Below are 19,075 nucleotides of genomic sequence, written 5' to 3' on the forward strand. Positions count from 1 at the left end.
ATTTTTTAAAATACAAAGAAATAATTTAATTTTCTTTTACAAGGCAACACATTCAATATTTTTTATATCATAGGGGTAAATTGCAATCATCTATTTAATTTTGTTTTGATATCAAATTTAGGTAAATTAGATTTTATTTATTTTTTGATTGATTATACTAATTATTATTATATAATGATATAATTGAATTAAATTACAAATATTAGTTTAGATCTGACAATTTTTATTTTAATTTTTTTGAATTAGAGTTTTGGAAGGAGAAAGAAGTATAAATTGAAAAGGAAACATAGTGAGAAAAGGGAAAAAAACCCGGAAAAAGATTGAGCCGTTACAGGAATCCTGGTTCAGCACCAGATCCACGTGGATGCAGGATGCACCATCCATTGACAGCCCAACGGCTGAGATTGAACGATTCCCCAAGAAATCCCCATTTGTCGCTCTCCTCCATTACCCCTCCGCTTCGTGTCAAATAACATGCAAACCCAAGCCCTTTATAGTCATTTCATGTTACCTTCTCCCAATATCTTCTCCTCCTCCAAGAAAACTCTCATGAAAACATATCCGCACCGTGCATCGGATGAAATCGACGGTCAATGACCAATATAAGAGAGATGAATGTTGAAAACTTATTATTATTATTATTATTTTTTAATTTGACTCAAGAAATATATACGCACACATATACATACAGAATCGCGCCCCCATTCTCAGAAGGCAAAATCGTCTCCTGTTTTTCTGAATTTCTTTTTTCTCCTTTTCTCTATCTAAAATCCAATCACTTCTCTCTCTCTATAGATCCCTAAAATTTCTCAGTCTCTCTCAAAACCCTAACGATCGAGCAGCTGTTGAGCTCTATTTTTCTCAGTACATTGGGACGATCACCACTTGTTTTCTTTGATTCAATTTCAATTCTTGGTACGTGTTTTGATTCATTCTTTATGTATGTGAAAATTATAGTATACTTTGATTGTTTTCTTGGCAGGAGATATAGTAATATATAATTATATACAGTGGTTACGGTCCAAATTAAAAGTTTGTTCTTTTTCTGGGGGGGTTGGTTGATCTTTTGAGAAATCAGGGAAAAGAGGGATGAGAATCGGAGGATGAACGATGCCGGTGCTGCGTGGCGGAGTGCGCAGAGGCCGGAGAGGGAAGCAGCAGCAGCCACTGCAAAACAACAACGCTAACAATACTAATACTAATCAGAATCAGGGGAACAATAACGATAATCAGGCTGTTGAGGAAAACGCGGCAATCGCTACGCGAACGAGGAGGAGAAGAGCGGCGGCGGCAGCAGCGGTTGCGGCACCAGTTGATGACAATATAGTTGCTGCAGCGCAAGCGGCAGCAGCGCCTGAGGTTAAGGAAGTTGAAGAGAACAAGCGGGTTTTGGAGGAGAGAAGGGAGGAGGTAGGAGAAAAAAAGATGGATGATTATGATAGTGGCGGGAAAAGCCCTGACAAGGGGAATGGTGGTGATGATGAATTAGCCTCTGCACCGCTCCCTGAGAAGGTGACAACTTTTTAGATGTGTTTTTCTAAGATTTATTTGTTTATGGCCTTTTAGATTCTGTTTCCATCGTGGCATGCTTTTTTGGGGACAAAAGAATGAGAAGGGTTTATGCATGCATGTGTTGTATTGGTGGGATTTTTCATATGGAACTGAAAATTTGAAGCTTGTGTTGTGAGTAAGTGAGGATTTTAGATCTTATTTAGGGATGCATTTGTTGTTTGAAAGTTTCACGTGTGGCTTTGGTTGTTTGTATATGCATGTGATTGCTTATATACAGGTTTCTGAGACCTATATTCTTCAAAAGATGGCGGATGGAAGCATCCCTATTTCCGGGAATACATGCTTGTCGTTGGCATTATGTTAATATAATAGGAAAGCGACACTAGTTCTAATTCCATGATGTCAAAAAACCCCATGACTCTGTTAATTTAGTTATTTTATTCATAGGTTCATGTGACATCATTGGAGATGGGGACTTTGCACGTGTATTTTCGCTTATGGCATGGGCAAGACTGAAATTTTCTATAAATTTAACTTCTTTCCGATGTAATTTTGAAGGAAATAGTTAGGATTGTTAAGTAAACTTTTAATTTCTTGGATGAGAAAGTAAGTCCTCTGGTGAATAAATATGATAAGTGCTGATAATTTCCTTCCCCCATAGTGGGTCGAGAATTACAGTCAGTTTTATATTATTGTTAAAAATTGAAATGGTGGTCAACTTGGAAAGTTTCTAAAAGGCAGTCTGGAAATAGTCAAGGCATTATGCATCTAACTGCTGTCTGTCCTCTTGAAATGATTCTATGGTAATGACATCAGATTATGCGAATGAGAAGATATGTGCTTGTTTTGCAAAAAATGTCTTTAGTGCTTTGTCTTCTTGTTACTGCATCAATTTTTTAAAATAATGTTTGTATGATGATGCCTACTTGTTGTTTTTCGAATTTGAGTGATTCGACAAGTATGTAATAGTAAGAAAATTGATATTTTTGGTTAAGATATCAAATACTTGTTCCACTGACTTCCTTATAATTGAAACTGAACTTTGGAATATGAAGTCCTGTAGTTCATTCTGAACTAGAAAGGATATATTTAGTTAATATTTATGTAGTCTCTTCAAGAAATAGAGGTAATCTTTTTCTATATCTTTTAATAAAATGACAATTTCAGGTGGAATAGGAATGGGGCATACTTCTTATGTGATATGATCTATGCAAGAGCTACTGTTGTACTCTGCTCTATGCAGGAGTTACTGGGATTACAGATAGTCATCGTGAAATTAATCGAATTCCACTGTTCCAATATTACAGGTGCAGGTTGGGGGTTCGCCAATGTATAGAATTGAAAGGAAACTCGGAAAGGGTGGTTTTGGACAAGTGTATGTTGGTCGCCGTATCACTGGTGGTAGCATTAATGAAAGAACAGGTCCTGGAGCCATAGAGGTATATATGCTAAGCTTGCTTCTTTGTGCTAAATTCATTATTAACCTCGTCTTTCCTTCACCAACATACCTGTCCTTGATCTTAACAGGTGGCCCTAAAATTTGAACATCGTAATAGTAAAGGATGTAACTATGGCCCACCTTATGAATGGCAGGTTTACAAGTAAGCATTTGAACTTCCTTTGCTGTCAACTAGACTACTTGATTATTGTTCTCTTCTTAATGTTTACATTGTAATATGCACAGTACTCTTGGGGGAAGTCATGGTGTACCGCGAGTGCACTACAAAGGACGACAAGGTGACTATTATATAATGGTATGTCAGTTACTGTATATCTCTCTTCTTTTCTCTTTACTTATAGGTTTGTATTTTCAGACTTTTAAGTTTGTAATTGAACACTTCAATTTGGCAGGTCATGGATATGCTTGGACCAAGCTTGTGGGATGTTTGGAACAATAATGCCCACACGTGAGTGCAATAACCCCAAGAACTAGACAAGACAAATGCTTCTTTAGTTCTTCTATTATTTGAATATCTTCAGATTTTTGCATTGCCTTATTAAACTTTTATCTTGAAAAAATTGCAGGATGTCTGTTGAAATGGTGGCCTGTATTGCTATTGAAGCAATTTCTATATTAGAGAAAATGCACTCAAGGGGGTGAGGTTTAGCATTATATGCAGAAGTCTTGTCTTTTAGTTATTGTGTTTCCATGTCTGCTGACTTCACAAAACTTGGTTCTTTTTGGTGACAACCTCATTTTTGCTCTTATAAGTTTATTAACATTGGAACAATGTGAGGCCCCTTCCCTATTTTTTCTTTTATAAATACTACTGTTGTTAATTGCTTAGCTGTTTCATCTACACGTGGAGAATTTTTTGGGATCTTGTTACTTAATTTGTTGTTGTAGTTGTTCTTTCTGACAACCTCAACTCTCTCTTACTGTGAAATCAAACATACTACTAATATGGGATTCCAAATTTTGTTCATGGACATTTTCCATGAAGCATTAAATGGTGTTAGATCTGACATCCAGATTTTACTGTTATGAGTTTTGTGTCTTACTTATTGTTATAATTTATCTTGTTGTCACGCCTTCTTTTTCTTATTTCTCTTCCTTTTTATTCCATGATATGCTCTCCTTGCTTCTAGTTTTGATTCTGGTTGAAGATCCTTTTATAAGATTCGGATATTTCAGATTGATTGCTACTGATGTTGTCTGGTGGACTGCATGCAAGGATGTGAATATTGAGTTGGGTCGTCAATTTTTTGGGTGGGGAGGAAAGGCTGATGAGTGATCAATCATGGCAGGGTAGAGCATATGGTCAATGCATGCCTGGGCACTTTGTCACATATATTTTGCTCCTTGAATCTTTCATATTTCATGGACAAATTAATTTTTTGTACTATTTTCTATACAAATTGCAGCTTCACTTTATGAACCCTCTTAGGGGATGTTTAGATATTTGTATTACGTGCATATGATTAATTGGCTAATATCCTAGAAACTGACAGGTACGTCCATGGTGATGTGAAGCCAGAGAACTTCTTGCTCGGTGCACCAGGGACCCCTGATGAGAAAAAGTTATACCTGGTTGATCTTGGTTTAGGTATTTCATATCATTACTGATTCATTGTTATAGTTTCTTTCAAATGCATCTTGAGGTATTTCTTCTCTGAAAATTATTCACATTCAGCTACTAGATGGAGAGATGGCAATACTGGCCTGCATGTTGACTATGATCAACGACCAGATGTTTTCAGGTATAGGCATACATATATATCAAGTTTTTCTAAAAGCATTTCAAATTTCTTCCATGTATATTTTTTACTTTATTTTCTCGTATCATGCTCTCTAATCTTGGGAGTTTTAATGTGGATTTCAGGGGAACTGTTCGCTATGCCAGTGTTCATGCTCATTTGGGCAGAACTGGTAGTAGGAGAGATGATTTAGAGTCGCTTGCTTATACTCTCATTTTCCTTTTGCGTGGACGTCTGCCCTGGCAAGGATACCAGGTTTGCCTTTTGAACTATAGGTGTTAATAGATAGGCAATGATTGTCTACTGTATCATTTCATTGGTCAGGGTGATATATGATCCACTGCATGTTATTCTATCGACATCTCATAGGCCCTCCCTAATATGATTCTGCTTTTCCCTAGGGTGAAAATAAAGGATTTCTTGTTTGCAAGAAGAAAATGGCAACATCACCAGAAGCACTTTGCTGCTTCTGTCCGCAACCTTTTAGATCGTTTGTGGAATACGTGGTAAATTTGAAGTTTGATGAGGAACCTAATTATGCTAAATGTATCTCCCTCTTTGACGGGATAGTTGGACCAAATCCAGATATCAGACCTATCAACACTGAGGGTGCACAGAAGGTGCATATGAGTTATTTAGATTCTAACTGATGCAAAAACTTTGGAGTAAGTTTGTCTCTTCATCTAATCCTTTTGCTTCGGAATGAAGCTTATTTATCAGGTTGGTCACAAAAGGGGTCGGCTGACTTTGGAGGATGAGGAAGACGAACAACCTAAAAAGAGAGTTCGGCTGGGGATGCCTGCAACGCAGTGGATTAGCATTTATAATGCTCGCAAACCAATGAAACAAAGGTGTTTGTTTTCTGCAGTCTTCACTTGGTCTTTGTTTATCATGCATAATGGACTTGCCTCTGCCTTACTGATCTAATATTGTCTGTTCCCAGAGATAATTCTTTTTTGCTTATTAACATTTGACAAGATAGTTTTTGTGCTCTGTGGTTCTCTGGTACTTAATCCTTTGGGTTTGCCTTGAAGATACCATTACAATGTGATGGATGCAAGGCTTTCGCAGCACATTGACAAGGGGACAGAAGATGGCTTATTCATCAGTTGTGTATCATCTTGTCAAAATCTGTGGGCACTAATAATGGATGCTGGCACAGGCTTCACTGCTCAAGTGTATGAGCTATCACCTTACTTTCTTCACAAGGTAATCGTAACTTGTTGCAACTCTATTACCCTTCAATTCTTGGTCACGGACTATCTATCAATCTATCAATGCGTGTATGTGTTAATTAATTCACTTGCATTTGGATCTGAACTGGCATTCTGTTCATTGTTTCATGCTGGTTTGGTACTTCTTACAGGAATGGATAATGGAACAATGGGAGAAGAATTATTACATCAGTGCAGTTGCAGGAGCTGCAAATGGTAGTTCATTAGTAGTAATGTCAAAAGGTGAGCTTTAGTCTAAGCTTACGTTCTCAGCTATCTCTGTACATTATCAGTGTTTGTTATACTTAGCTTTGTTTATTCAATTCAGGCACACAGTACTCCCAACAGTCCTACAAAGTAAGTGATTCATTTCCGTTCAAGTGGATAAACAAAAAGTGGAGGGAAGGTTTCTATGTTACCTCCATGGCCACATCAGGGCCGAGATGGGCTGTTGTTATGTCCCGTGGTGCTGGATTCTCGGAGCAGGTCATCTCTCGCACACTAATTCTGTACTTTCTGAGTGTTGTATTTTGGCTTCTGTATTGCTTAATTATCGCGTTTATTTTATAGGTTGTGGAACTAGATTTTCTTTACCCAAGTGAGGGCATTCATCGTCGCTGGGATCATGGATATCGTATAACTGCTACTGCAGCAACCCTTGACCAGGCTGCTTTTGTTTTAAGCGTACCAAGAAGAAAACCATCGGATGAAACCCAGGAGACGCTGCGTACATCTGCCTTTCCCAGTACACATGTGAAGGTTAATTTAGTTGGTCATACATAAATTAACGTTCTATATCTTTCGTTTGTGTTCTTTTGTGCCACACGATGTGATTTAAACCAGTACTTTTCTGTGTTTTCTGTTTGTTACAGGAGAAATGGGCGAAAAATCTGTATATTGCATCTGTTTGCTATGGTCGTACAGTTTCTTAGGGCTGCTAGGTTATGATTTCTGGTCAACTTCAGTGATCAGAACTTCATACTGGGTTTTATCTTTATTAGAGGAAACAAAGCAACTGGATAACAAAGCACCTGGATTTGTTCCAGAACATGCCAAGGTCTTGTGAAATTTTGATGCAGCAAGCGTAGGTTTAGTCACAGTACAGATGCTAATGGTAGGGTCTTGTATCACCTGTTGTGCATTTCGGTTGGCGGATGGCCCGTTTGCATAAAGTTTGTGTTTTTCTTGCCATCAAACGTGTGTAGTCTTTTTCATAACGAGTGCTTTTTTTAGATGTATGTTATTAGAGACTGACTTACAGTGTTTATATTTGCCCATTTCGGGCAGCAGATGGAAGTCTGATATTTACTTTTTAGTTTTATGCTCATCAGGCCCTCTCTCTCTCTGTGTGTGTCTCCCTCTGTTTGGCCCCCTATTGAATAACCGTGGTCTGAAGATGATTACTTCTTTATGGAGATTTGTTAAGATTTCATGAAGTTATCTATTCCATTTGAGATATGGAAGGCATCATAGTGCTACTTACTATCTTTGTGAGAGTGATATGGATCTTGGTTATGATTGATGTATGCTGAAGGTTAATCATTACATATAATCGTGTTTTTTATGTGTTTTTATTTTATTTCATTTTACTTGTGTGATTTTGATGTGTTTCTGATGCTGCGTCGTACAGCATATTATGGTGATTGCTAACTGGTCATATGTCAGTATGATCTTTGAGAAAAAGCAAGTACGATCATAATGCGCTTGACCCTGCTTCGAAGTGGTGTTTAACGCCTGGCATTATCTGATGTGCTCCCATTTCCATTGGTATAAAAAGATGGTTACAGTAAAATAATTTGACAGGTTGTGGACTTCGATCGATTTTCCTAGTTTTGTTCTCAAGATTCGTATGTTAAAAATGTCAAGTCTTTAATTAAGAAAACCAGGCATCTTAGGCTAGTGCAAATATCCAGCTCAATGGCTTAAAACCCCAGAAAAAATTGAAAGAGTGAAGCCATCTTGTTTTATTCAGTAGAGAAACAAAGGCTCCAGAGAAAAGCGATCAGTCAGTACACATTGGGATTACAAACGACTCTATGTCAATAGCGCCGATATGATGTGCTGTGGCGCTAACAGTTGGACTGATGTGCAGGAAAAAATCATTTTGGCCATCTTTGGATCAAGACTATTGTTTGTTCAACAGATGTTGAGGCCCACGTTGCAATTTCATCGGATTAAGAAGCTGTTGTATTGCTGCAGTGGAAGCACTCTAAAAACTCAGATGTTGGATCTTTTGAGATAGCTTCCTTAAACAGCCTGCATCTCTGCTTTTGAGGCAAAAGATTGTGATGGAGAGGCAAAGAGAATGTTGCATTTCCGCGTCTTTGGAGATACATGCGTGAGATATTTCCTTCAAAGAAGCTGGCATCTGGGTCCTGTGTTAGTTTTAATACATTCTTCTGGTGGTGGAGGTATCCAAAAAGGGTGGAAGAATTGCCGCATCTTCAACCTTTTCTTCCTTTGTGGTTCCAAATGCTCCATTGACATATTAACTGCCGGTTTTGCACACTGAACCCGTTTTCTTTTCTAGAAAAAGGGATAATTCACCACCCTCTTGAGATTTGTTGTAATTACACGTAAATTCGTTGTGGTTCGAAAGACTACTTTTACCACCCTTAATGTTTGTTTGCATCCGACAAATAGATCGATTTGGTAAAACTCGTTAGTTGGATAATTAAGCCAAGCCATCTAATTACAAAATTTGCTAACATCTATTCGTTACAACAGATTGATATATTTGTTAAACGATAATGAACAGTTAAGGTATTAAATGTAATTCACAAATTATGAGAGTTTATATATAATCGCATTTAGTGAGTTCGGTGTAATTATTCCCTAGAAAAAGATTTTTTAAAAAATCTTGCATGTTCATATGACATGTCCCAAATTCATTTCTCATCTCCCTATGCCCTAAAAGAGAGGTAATATCAACAGGTATCGTTATATGGTTTTTCATTGGAAACAAGCCATGTATGTTCATTTTTACATTTTTTTTTATTTCTCTCAACTTATTTTTTCTTACCTTTCCTCAAGAAATCAACTTTTGGAGTCTTTTCTTCACTTGAAACTTCAAATTTGTTACTTCCAACTTCCTTTAGCATGCACGCAATAATGCTTACTTGATGCAGCCATACATAAACCCGCAGAGAAGGGAGAACATCCGAGATTGAGAGCTGTTTGCTTATGCTATGAGAAAATCAGTTTCACATCCTAATGTACATAATTCAACAAGAGTTCATTAAAACCTTAAAAACCTCCTCTGAGAGGAGATTTATAAGGTTTCCACATCTTAAATACAGAGTTCAGAATTTCTTTTGAGCATATTTTGAAGCACTCTACAATATTTTATAAAGTCTCAAACATCTTCTCTTCTAGGAGATTATAAGCTCAACCAAACACGGTTGAGTTTGCATACAATTGTTCAACAGCTACATTGTGAGCTTTTGCATCACGTTGGGCTCCAATAGTCGTACTAGTTTTCCCCCCTCACTTCCTCTTGGTACTGATGTTGGCCTGCAGCACAATTTGTCTAATGGAACCTTACCCTGGAGTGAAGAAACGGTCGACCATTAGGAATGTAATGTAATAAATTTTTCACTACATTGTAAGCCAAACAACAATAGTGTGGGATCCTGGATTTCCAATTTAAACACATGTTAAGTTTAGATTGAATAGTTTTCTCCAGTAACTCGAACGATCTAATTCAATGCTACCCAATGAAGAACGTATTATAATGACATGCACGAACTTGATAGGAAAGTTTAGGACCTCGACATTGTCGTGGTCATAACGAACCACAAAGATACACGTGCAGTAGCTGCTGTCATGTGATTGCCTCTCGATTTCCACAACATGTGCATCACAGTAAAGTGCATGATCCTCAGCTTCCTGCAAATCCACATTAGAGAGATTATGCAATGTTGCTCTTTACTAAATTTCAACTGTACAGATCCATGAAGTAAAAACAATCATTTATTTTATTACCATTCATAACTATGGGAGAGAATAGAAATGAAGAGGAGAAATGCATTGGGGAAAGAGAACTGAAGCCGTACCCTGAAGCAAAGAACAAGATCACCAACATTGACCTTGTCACACTCTGAATGTTCCAAAGGAATTGATCGTTCTCGTACTGCCCTTTTAAGGTTCACCCATTCATCTTCCTCTTTGCCGAAGCCAGCAAACCTCACACGAACTACCTGTGAAATGTAGTATTTGAACCCATCCTCGTGTATGAAGTGCCACGCACACTGTAATTGCATTATTAAAGGTTGAAAACAAAATTATCCAGTCTTTGTCTAGGCAATGTTAAGACTGTTTTCCCCACCCGGCTAGAAACAAGATTTATGTGCTGAGATCCAGATATGTTCACCCCTTTATGATTTTTAAAGTCGGCTATCAAACTGAAGACATGTTCATGCATAAATTGGTAAAGACAACTAGGTTTGATACACATACCCCACATGTGGTTGAAGCTCTAAATAGATTGTCAATGGAATATCAAAAGGTAACAGTTTCAGAATGAAAACAGATCAATGAATAAATGGATTGATGTTATATTACAGAACAAGTTAATCGAACATAAGAACTCTTTCAAATAAATAGAAAGAAACAGGAAAGGATAGTGATTTCAAAGAAAACAACAGAAAACAGACGGACATGCCTTACCATTTCCCCCGAGCAAAGGACTCTGTAGCTCAGGAAAGAAGCAACATCAAACCTAAGAAGTCAGAAGACAAAGCTGTGTGTCACACTATTAATAACAATGTAACAAAATACAGAATGACATCAGCTGGTCCGTATTTTTCATGAAGATGCTGAAATCAGTTGTCCTCATCATTCATCAATAATTTAATATTTTTACATCTGATTCAGGGTAAAGATATAAACTTGGAGCTGCAAAGTGATGCATCATATATGTAAGTGTCAAACTGCTACTATAAACTGAGCTTGATACACCATCATCAAAATGACATACGGCTCGAGCACTGTCAAAGACTACATTTCCTCCACTGAGAAATCATAATCAGCAAAATCTTGGTTATTGTAAATTCAATTAACCAGTGTCCTATGTTTGGTCCCACAGAAGAATAGCAAAAGACAGAAGTCCAGGGAAGAGCACGACAACAACATCAGCATATAAGTTAAATGCTCACCAAGCATAATCCTTTGCCGATCTAGCTTCAAACATTAAGTTTGGGAGCTGGGCTGCTGCTTCACTGGCAGAAATTGTTGGTACTGGAAAATTTTCTGGAACTTATCAGCTTTAAGTACATTGAGAGAATTTTATGAACGTGCTACAGAAAGTATCCAAAACATGCCATCTTGAAAAGTTATGCATAGGGGGTAAATTTAAAGCAAAAAAATGACAGTGGTAGGGTAAATTTCACTTTTCATCAAAAGCGAAGCGGAAAGAAAAACTAATAATTCCATACTGAGTACTGCAACATACTATTAAGGACAGAACTCTTGCAATTGCAAAACTTAAATGGAAGTCATTAGAGAAGAAGGAAAACTACAGCTGTATCATGAGAAAGAACCCAAAATCAAAATAGACCAGTGAGATTTTATGGCACACTCTGTACTTGTACTGCCTGGTACTTGGAAAACTTCATTATCAAAAGCTAAATAGAAACAATGAAAGCTAAACAAAACCCAATAATATCTAACAATTACAGTAGGTAAAACTAATCAACTTAACATTGAATAGTAAATGTGATGCTTTTCTCATGTTGGAGTAATACTTTGCAACTCCCCCCCCCCCCCCCCCCCCTTCTTTTAGCTCTTAAATTGACAGAAATCACAAGTCTGAAATTTATAAGAGCTTTTTTTTGGCTATTTCTATAACAAATAGGCATATCTTTGCAGGAAAATAGAGAGCAACCTTTTTCTCTTTTCTTAATTACTGCAGCCTTTTTAGTAACTGTGCCTTTGTGAGCAGGGGATGGAATAATTGTAGCTGCCAAATTTCTTTGTTTTTCTTGAAACCAACTTTCTACCTGCAATACAGAAATGTAAATGGGGAATCTAAAAGAATTCAGATGTTTGAGCAACCCAAAAAGATAAACTAGGGAAGCTTAGAAGAAGCACCTGTTCCCATGTCATGGGAGCCTTTTCAGAACGGTGAATTGAATAGCTGCGTCAAAGCATAAAACAACAAGTAAACTTAGAATAAGTCAAAATAAACAAGCTAAACGATCCAGAGTAAACATTCATATTAATCCATCACTAGAACAAGATATATAAAGGAATCAAGCTTACTTAAACTTGGCAGAAAGCTCTTGGCAGAACTCCTGGCTAATTGATTTATCTGTCATTTTCTTAAATAATTTCTCCATTTCAACTATCTGTTTGAGAGGGAGAAAAAAACGCCAGCATCTCAAAAGTGACTTCAATACTCAAAGAAGCAGGGGGGTGGAGGGTAAGTGTGGCCTTTGCCATGTTCTTCTAGCAATTTCATTTTTACAGCAAGAAGAAACAAACAATGCCTTAATTTCCTCATTTTAAAATGTTGGGATTCAGGCAAACAAAAAGAAACCAACTACGAAGACGTGTTCCAAACAACAACAATCAATTAATATATAAACACATACAATTACTCAGTAAAGAGTAATTTCGTGGGCGAGCGTAAACTTCAAGTTGAATACCCAAACTGCAGATAAACTCCATTACAAGAACTCATTTTTTTAATACGCCGACATGTCAAAAAATCACCAGAGAAATCTATGTTGTTCACATTTCAGCATCCAAAGATCATCGTTTGGGGGAAAAGCATTATCCAGTACTTAAAGAACAAGTGAAAAGGAGAAAAGGGATTTCCAGAAATGGTATATGCACGCCATAACCATGTAAAGACCAAACCTTGAACAATAAGTACACCATATCAACTCCAAAATCACAATATGAAAAAAGACAAACAACACTTTCACATTTCAGCTCAAAGGAACGACAGAGAGCACCTCAGCTAATGTGAACTCAGGTAAGTTATCTTCGATTTCCATGGCCTCAAACTCCTCTTCCATTCTCTCTCTCTCTCTCACACACACACACACAAACAGATTCTTTTACAGGGCTTTTCTGTTCTTCATTTGCATAAGAGAGAGGCTCAGGAAGAAAAAGCAACTGTTCTCTGCTGTGAGATTGGTGCAATTACGTAAGTTGCTACGCAAAATGTTGACGCTTTCGATGGTTTCATTTTATTCAGCGCAAGAGTCGTGGTCTTACGAGTATGGTTACTATTTCCTTTTCTTTCTCTTCTAATAATTACAATAGATTTCACTAATGAGATGTTATTATATTCCTAACAATGTGTTTACCATTTATCTAATTTTAGCATTTGCATAATCCAATCATTATGCGGCGGGTGGACAGTGACTTGTCAAATGCGACTTTAGAAGTCGTTGGTATGTCAATAGTACTCTTACATAGACCTTGCAAGCTTCAATTTTGATTGCATAGGAATACATTCCAATTTATAGGGCAACCCTCTAAAAAATTGAACCACTAATTAATGAATTAAATTTTATTTTCTTATATCAAATTAAAATTAAATACGTAGCACGTTTCAATCGATTTCGACACTAATTTCTCCATTTAAATTTTTATGAGTTTTTTTTCATAATAATATAATCACCTATATTATATAAAATAATTCGTATCATATGAACTATTCTACAATTCATTATTAATCATTAAAAAATACGAAAATGGCCATGTTATAAATTACTCATACATCAACAATGGTGCAAAAATATTTTGATAAATCAACTCAATTTATTCCAATAAATAAAATTATAATCATATATGAGAGTGGAGATAATCAATAATCCAATATCATATTTACAAAGTCCCAAAAAAAAATTACATAAAGAACAAAATATTCATAATAAACTTACCATATGTTGAGATGAGATGAGGAACTCAAACCTATTCAATAAAAAAGATGGGGCTCACCTCAACCTAAACCCAAAATCACTCAAACACAAGTTGGGCCATTTGGAGAAGAAGCCCATACTACTATTGGCCCAATTGGGCCCAACAGTGAAACCCAATTATTTAAGTTTATACAAAATATGGTAAACATAAATAGAGAAATGATAAATAAGAGTTAAAAAAAGAGCAAATAGAATTTGGTGGGTGAGTGAAATGGTGGTAACTTTATCATCCTTCACTGAGTTTGGGGGTGAAATTAGGAACCCCATAGAAATGCAATTTTCATCTTCACCACCCCTCAACACTGCCCTCCCTATTACATGCTTGTATTGTCCGCCACTCCAACCCTGCAAATATATACCAATTTAAACCTAAATTACATCATTCAAATCAATGAATACATTCAAATAAAATAAATACTATAAATATATTTCGAATTCACAACGCTTTGACAGAAGGTCCTTTGAATAACATTTTATTGACTCAATTTGACTACGTACGACGACGTTGTAGATCAAAGATAAAAAACAAAAATTATATCATTTAACAATATTGGTCTTAGGAGAGCGACTGAGAGTTAGTAATGTCAAATTACTATTTTAAATAAAAGTTTGAGCTTAATATTTAATTATTAATAGTTAAAAATACTAATTGGATAATTACACGGGTGGGTGGGAATGTGATAAGTGGGCATGATGATGATCACTATAATGGGCCATAGTACCTGCACTTTGCAACTATATATGATTGCTTTTCTTTATTACAATATAATAATGACTATTTATTTATTGTGCGTGTAAATTTAGGTTCTAATCTTTTCCTCCCCTAACTTTTTCTTTATTTGTTCAGCTTTGTTTAAAGTGTGGTGATGTGTGATATATAAAAATATTTAAATATTATAATTAATTTATGATTGTTTATAGTGATACAAATAGTGGCTTCAAAGTATCAATGTGTTGAAAGTGAAGATTTGAACAATTATGATTAAGTTTTACCCAAGGGGGGTTGAATGGATTAAAAAGACAAATTTGAATATTGAAAACTAGAATTCACTTTTATAAAAATATAGATATTTTTAGACTTCTTCCATTTTATTATTCTTGTTTACCTCAATTATTATTATGTCCCAAATTGTGTTTGGGGGGTGAAAAATTAATTAAATTTCTCAAAATCATAGGTTTCGTTCGAGTACAATTCATTGAAATTTAAAAATCAAATTTGAACATCTTTTCATGTTTGATAAAGATTTGAAATTCGACTCAACTCTAACTCTATAAGTTAAAAAATTAGAATATATATATAAATAAAAATTATCAACCTACTCAAACTGGCCTCATATCCTAAATTCATTTAAAGTGCTTTTGAAACTCGATTCACTTAATCATCAAACCAAGCTCAAATATAATTTCTTTTTAACAAGAAACCCAAATAAGTATGAACACTACACTATTTATTTCGACTTTTTATTAGCACCAACAATATCAAACCTAAAAAGAATTACCGTGTACATATATGTAGGATTCAATGTAATTTACCTTCTAGGGATATTGTAAATGAGCATGTTACCTTTTTATGAAAAATATAGGGGGTAAATTGCTATATATATTTGGTTTTATGATAATTGAAGGAATAGAGAAATTACCTGTAACTTTTCTCCGACGGTGACGACCAAGGAATCTTGAGCAGGACAAAATGAAACCCAACCTTTCTTGGAGTAAACATGGAAATCAGATGATCCACCGCACACATGCAGACACAGTGCATGAGGGAATTCAGATCCCCTTATCAGCATTCTGATCACATCGTATCTCAGCGAATTCTCCGACTGTTCGCTGTCTGTTTTCCGGCAGTGTTTCTGTATACAACAAACGTTTCCGGCAGCTTCTTGCTGATCATCTGCCAACCCATTTTCAGGGCTCAGTTTTCTCAAACTATGCTGCTGCAGAAATACCAGAATTTTTGTAGCTACTTCTTCCATCTTCTCTGTCAGCTTCTCCATTTCTTGGCTGAAACATTGCAAGATGTAGTGTTGATAAAAATACTTCGTGATGTAATTTTCTAATAATTATATACTTTTTATTATGAAATTCACATTTTTATTAGTATTAAATAAATGTGTTTAATATATTATTTATATTTGGTTGAATTGTCGTCATTTTTCCGCTGTGGACCAGAGATCCTGAGTTGAAATTAATTCAAATTTTTTCCACTCCCACCCATCATTGTAATAATAATAATAAAAAAAAAACTGTTCATTATATGCATTGAGATCTGATACGATTTTTTATTTAAAATAATTATGCATTAATGTTTTGGACATATTTTAAAATATGGCATTTCTTAAATAAACTGCATTTTGTCGAGTATTCGATATTTATAATTTTATGTTTTGGTAAAAAAGTATCGAATCAAATTATCTGTTATAAAATTTATTCAATATGAACATATGACCTGTATATAAATTAAATACATAATATCATCTATATATACGTGGCGTGTGTATATTGAATGAAATAGAAGCTTGAATATAATTTGCAAACAAAAATTCATTCCGGAAGAATATTGAATGAGGAAAGGAAAATTGTGAGATGGGCATTTACCTGAAATTTGAATATCCATTAGGCCAAATTCCCTCCATTTCCAGCCTCATCGCTTCGTCTCCACACCACAAAAACTCTTCATTCTGATCTTTAATCTCCTCCTCTCCATGAATCTCCTCGAACCCGTATCGTCTCTCCGGCGATCTCGCCACCGTTTTCTTCTTCTCCGGCGGGATTTCAAAAACGCCGCCCACCAAATCCAAAACTAATTTAATGAAATCTCTCGGAATCCCGTGATTAATCACTTCAAAGCACCCCACCTGCGCAATCAACTCAGAAATTTCCGCACCGGCGTCCTTTTCCAGCGAATCCAGATTCTGGAGATCGATTCTGGGCGGGTTCTGAACCGACTTCTGCCGCGGAAAAACCCTGTCGGGCAAAATCAGGTCGGGGACTTTCAGCGACTGCTGGAGATACTCGGTTAAAACGTCATCGTTCGCGAATGATGACCTCCGTCCAGGCGCCACGGGAGAGGGCGGTGGCGCTCGGAAATCGACGGCGTGGATCCCCGTTAACGGTTCCGGCGTAATAGCCATCTGGGCTTTCGATCTTTAAGATCAAATCCTCCTGGTGCGTGATTTTTATAACCAAGATTGCTACTACTGACCTTCCTCATTCTCTGCACACACATTTGATGTGTGAAAAAGAGAGGAGGCAGCAATGATGGAAGTGTTTGGATTTTGAGGTACATATGGAGAATGAGGATGTCATTTTCACTTTTCTTCTCATTTGGATTCTTTTTCTTTTGATTATTTAAAATTACTGCTTTTTTGAGTTATAAGATTGGCTTTACAGATAATTCAAAGTTTGTGGTGGTAATTATTTGATGGTTGCTTTGGAGGGACTAAATCAGTATAATTGCCAGCTGACATACAAACATACTACAGTTAGAATTGATAATGGAAAAATGAAGAAACTCACTTGCTTTTTCCCTTTTGGGAATTTGAATTTCACACTGCAATAATGCATATTGATGAGAGGTTCCTTTTCCCATTCTGAAGCTTCTCAACATTTCTTTTCTTTTAGTTTGAGCTCCACTATTGATTGACAGCAGAAGTAACTCCTCCAAATTTTCAAACACACAAAAATATTGGCTGAATTTTGTTGATATGATGATCCCAAGTTCCAACTATTTTAAATACTTGATCGAAAAATTACTAAAATAAAATAACATTCGCCGTTGCCGGGGATCGAACCCGGGTCACCCGCGTGACAGGCGGGAATACTCACCACTATACTACAACGACTTGGTGATTAGTTTTTATGTTAACAGAAAATTATTCCTTATATTAATCTTCAATTCATCATAAATTCAACTCCCCTTTTGCTTCTTATTTAAAGTGAGATGATACAAGTATAAGCTTTAATTGCACTTACACCCTTTTTAAGAATATGAAATTAAATTTTTCTTTAAAAAATTTTGAAATTATACTTACATCTTTTTTAAAAATATTTTATTTACACTTTATCTTTTCCTGTTAAAGTTTGGACAAAAAATATTGATATTAGTAAAATTATTGCATGGTAATAATTAATGAGGGATAAAATTTGAAATTAATATAATATTTTTGTTAAACGTCAATATTTCTCGTCTAAACACTAACGAAAGAGGGTCAACTGCAAACAGTGAATTTTTAGAGACGGTGCAAATGTATTTTAAAACTCTTTTTTTAAAGAAAATATAATTTTACATTTTTAAAGTGAGTTTAAGTGTAATTAACCATTAACATAAAACAAAATGCAAGACAGACTTCACATTGCGTCAGTCAACATCATCATCTCTTTAAATTTAATTTAAAAAATAATTAATGTAAATTGCAATAATAATCCAATTTCTAAGACATAATTCTTCATCACGAGGCCTCCTCCTGTATTTTTCTGCTAAATTAAGATTGATCATGTGCGATAATACATCAAAATAATTTTTGATGGAAGATAATAAAACTGCAATTATTTCTGTAGGGACATGTTTGGTAACCATAAATTAGTATTAACAATTTATTATTATTTTTCTCACATTGGATCGGACATTCTCTCAATTGTAATCTACAAGCTTCAATTTGTCGGAGCTTTTGTTCTTATTGATGTCTTCTCTACCACATTTTCTCAATACCTCTATTTGAGAGTTCTGTTTTTTTGTTTTTTTTTTATTTTAGAGTGAGTGTGATTTTTATCAGCACATCACATCCAATTGTATTTTTATTTTATTTAATATATATGTCATGTATATAAAAATTATTTTTTAAAATAAAGTACATGATATTATCTTTATACACGTGGTGTGTACATATATATTAAATGGAGTAGCGTTGGAATAGAATTTGGAATAGAAAATTCAATCTACACGAAGTATTTAAATCCCGACTCTCATTTGATTATTTGCTTTTAATGTATTGAAGGATAGAATAAATTGATTCAACAATCATTTTTCAAGGGGTACAAATATACGGACACATTTCTTAGAATAAATTGTTTTGTAATGGTACAGTAGTCTGCTGTTGAAGCAAAGGGTAAAATCCAGACAAAGCATGACAAGATTAGTAGATTATGACAATTTTTGCTTCAGATAAAGCAAATCAATGCAGCATCATATTCTTACCAGAACCTCTCAATAATTAT

The 19,075-nt window shown here is 35.5% G+C and overlaps 3 protein-coding genes and 1 non-coding gene across 6 annotated transcripts; 1 reads left to right on the plus strand and 3 right to left on the minus strand.

The window, feature by feature from the left end:
* The first annotated feature begins 678 nt into the window (after window positions 1-678).
* LOC105157680 (casein kinase 1-like protein HD16) lies at window positions 679-7,251 on the plus strand. Of its 2 annotated transcripts, none has more exons than XM_011074122.3 (17): window positions 679-915; window positions 1,079-1,512; window positions 2,820-2,951; window positions 3,040-3,113; window positions 3,197-3,266; window positions 3,364-3,419; window positions 3,538-3,609; window positions 4,465-4,559; window positions 4,647-4,713; window positions 4,836-4,965; window positions 5,112-5,330; window positions 5,431-5,561; window positions 5,745-5,919; window positions 6,077-6,167; window positions 6,253-6,410; window positions 6,495-6,683; window positions 6,797-7,251. In XM_011074122.3, exons 2-17 carry the CDS (start codon window positions 1,111-1,113, stop codon window positions 6,854-6,856), a joined length of 2,121 nt encoding a protein of 706 aa, XP_011072424.1. In that variant the 5' UTR covers window positions 679-915; window positions 1,079-1,110; the 3' UTR covers window positions 6,857-7,251. The 2 variants fall into 2 exon arrangements, with proteins under 2 accessions (XP_011072424.1, XP_011072423.1); XM_011074121.3 differs by having other exon boundaries at window positions 680-915; window positions 5,419-5,561.
* A 1,839-nt stretch (window positions 7,252-9,090) lies between these two features.
* LOC105157681 (protein SAWADEE HOMEODOMAIN HOMOLOG 1) lies at window positions 9,091-13,052 on the minus strand. 2 transcript variants are annotated; one of them, XM_088878748.1, is made up of 9 exons: window positions 12,884-13,052; window positions 12,186-12,271; window positions 12,015-12,060; window positions 11,809-11,923; window positions 11,081-11,162; window positions 10,593-10,644; window positions 9,980-10,174; window positions 9,693-9,812; window positions 9,091-9,469 (listed from the first exon to the last, which is right to left on the minus strand). In XM_088878748.1, the coding sequence occupies exons 1-9, from the start codon at window positions 12,944-12,946 to the stop codon at window positions 9,353-9,355; spliced, it is 876 nt and encodes a 291-aa protein (XP_088734874.1). In that variant the 5' UTR covers window positions 12,947-13,052; the 3' UTR covers window positions 9,091-9,352. The 2 variants fall into 2 exon arrangements, with proteins under 2 accessions (XP_088734874.1, XP_011072425.1); XM_011074123.3 differs by having other exon boundaries at window positions 9,980-10,123; window positions 12,884-13,043.
* Window positions 13,053-13,710: 658 nt separating this feature from the next.
* Window positions 13,711-17,153, minus strand: DTA4 (downstream target of AGL15-4). Its single transcript, XM_011074124.3, has 3 exons — window positions 16,457-17,153; window positions 15,499-15,862; window positions 13,711-14,203 (listed from the first exon to the last, which is right to left on the minus strand). The coding sequence occupies exons 1-3, from the start codon at window positions 16,990-16,992 to the stop codon at window positions 13,976-13,978; spliced, it is 1,128 nt and encodes a 375-aa protein (XP_011072426.1). The 5' UTR covers window positions 16,993-17,153; the 3' UTR covers window positions 13,711-13,975.
* Window positions 17,154-17,631: 478 nt separating this feature from the next.
* Window positions 17,632-17,703, minus strand: TRNAD-GUC (transfer RNA aspartic acid (anticodon GUC)). The gene has a single exon. It is a non-coding gene; the product is annotated as a tRNA-Asp (tRNA).
* Window positions 17,704-19,075: the final 1,372 nt, after the last annotated feature.

Source organism: Sesamum indicum, linkage group LG3 (assembly GCF_026168435.1).
Source record: "Sesamum indicum cultivar Baizhima isolate 11 linkage group LG3, ASM2616843v1, whole genome shotgun sequence".
NCBI classification, from domain to species: domain Eukaryota; kingdom Viridiplantae; phylum Streptophyta; class Magnoliopsida; order Lamiales; family Pedaliaceae; genus Sesamum; species Sesamum indicum.

Bases quoted from the DNA above. Each gene is read 5' to 3' on its own strand.
- LOC105157680 (XM_011074121.3), top strand. From the start codon at position 1,111: ATGCCGGTGCTGCGTGGCGGAGTGCGCAGAGGCCGGAGAGGGAAGCAG. The intron at 4,966-5,111 runs GTTTGCCTTTTG...GCTTTTCCCTAG, and splicing joins TGCCCTGGCAAGGATACCAG to GGTGAAAATAAAGGATTTCT. The intron at 6,684-6,796 runs GTTAATTTAGTT...TGTTTGTTACAG, and splicing joins TTCCCAGTACACATGTGAAG to GAGAAATGGGCGAAAAATCT.
- LOC105157681 (XM_088878748.1), bottom strand. From the start codon at position 12,946: ATGGAAGAGGAGTTTGAGGCCATGGAAATCGAAGATAACTTACCTGAG. The intron at 12,272-12,883 runs GTGCTCTCTGTC...CCTCTCAAACAG, and splicing joins CTGAGTTCACATTAGCTGAG to ATAGTTGAAATGGAGAAATT. The intron at 9,813-9,979 runs GTACGGCTTCAG...GTGGATTTGCAG, and splicing joins ATCTTGTTCTTTGCTTCAGG to GAAGCTGAGGATCATGCACT.
- DTA4 (XM_011074124.3), bottom strand. From the start codon at position 16,992: ATGGCTATTACGCCGGAACCGTTAACGGGGATCCACGCCGTCGATTTC. The intron at 15,863-16,456 runs GTAAATGCCCAT...GCAATGTTTCAG, and splicing joins AATGGATATTCAAATTTCAG to CCAAGAAATGGAGAAGCTGA. The intron at 14,204-15,498 runs GTAATTTCTCTA...ATATATTTGCAG, and splicing joins CCGTCGGAGAAAAGTTACAG to GGTTGGAGTGGCGGACAATA.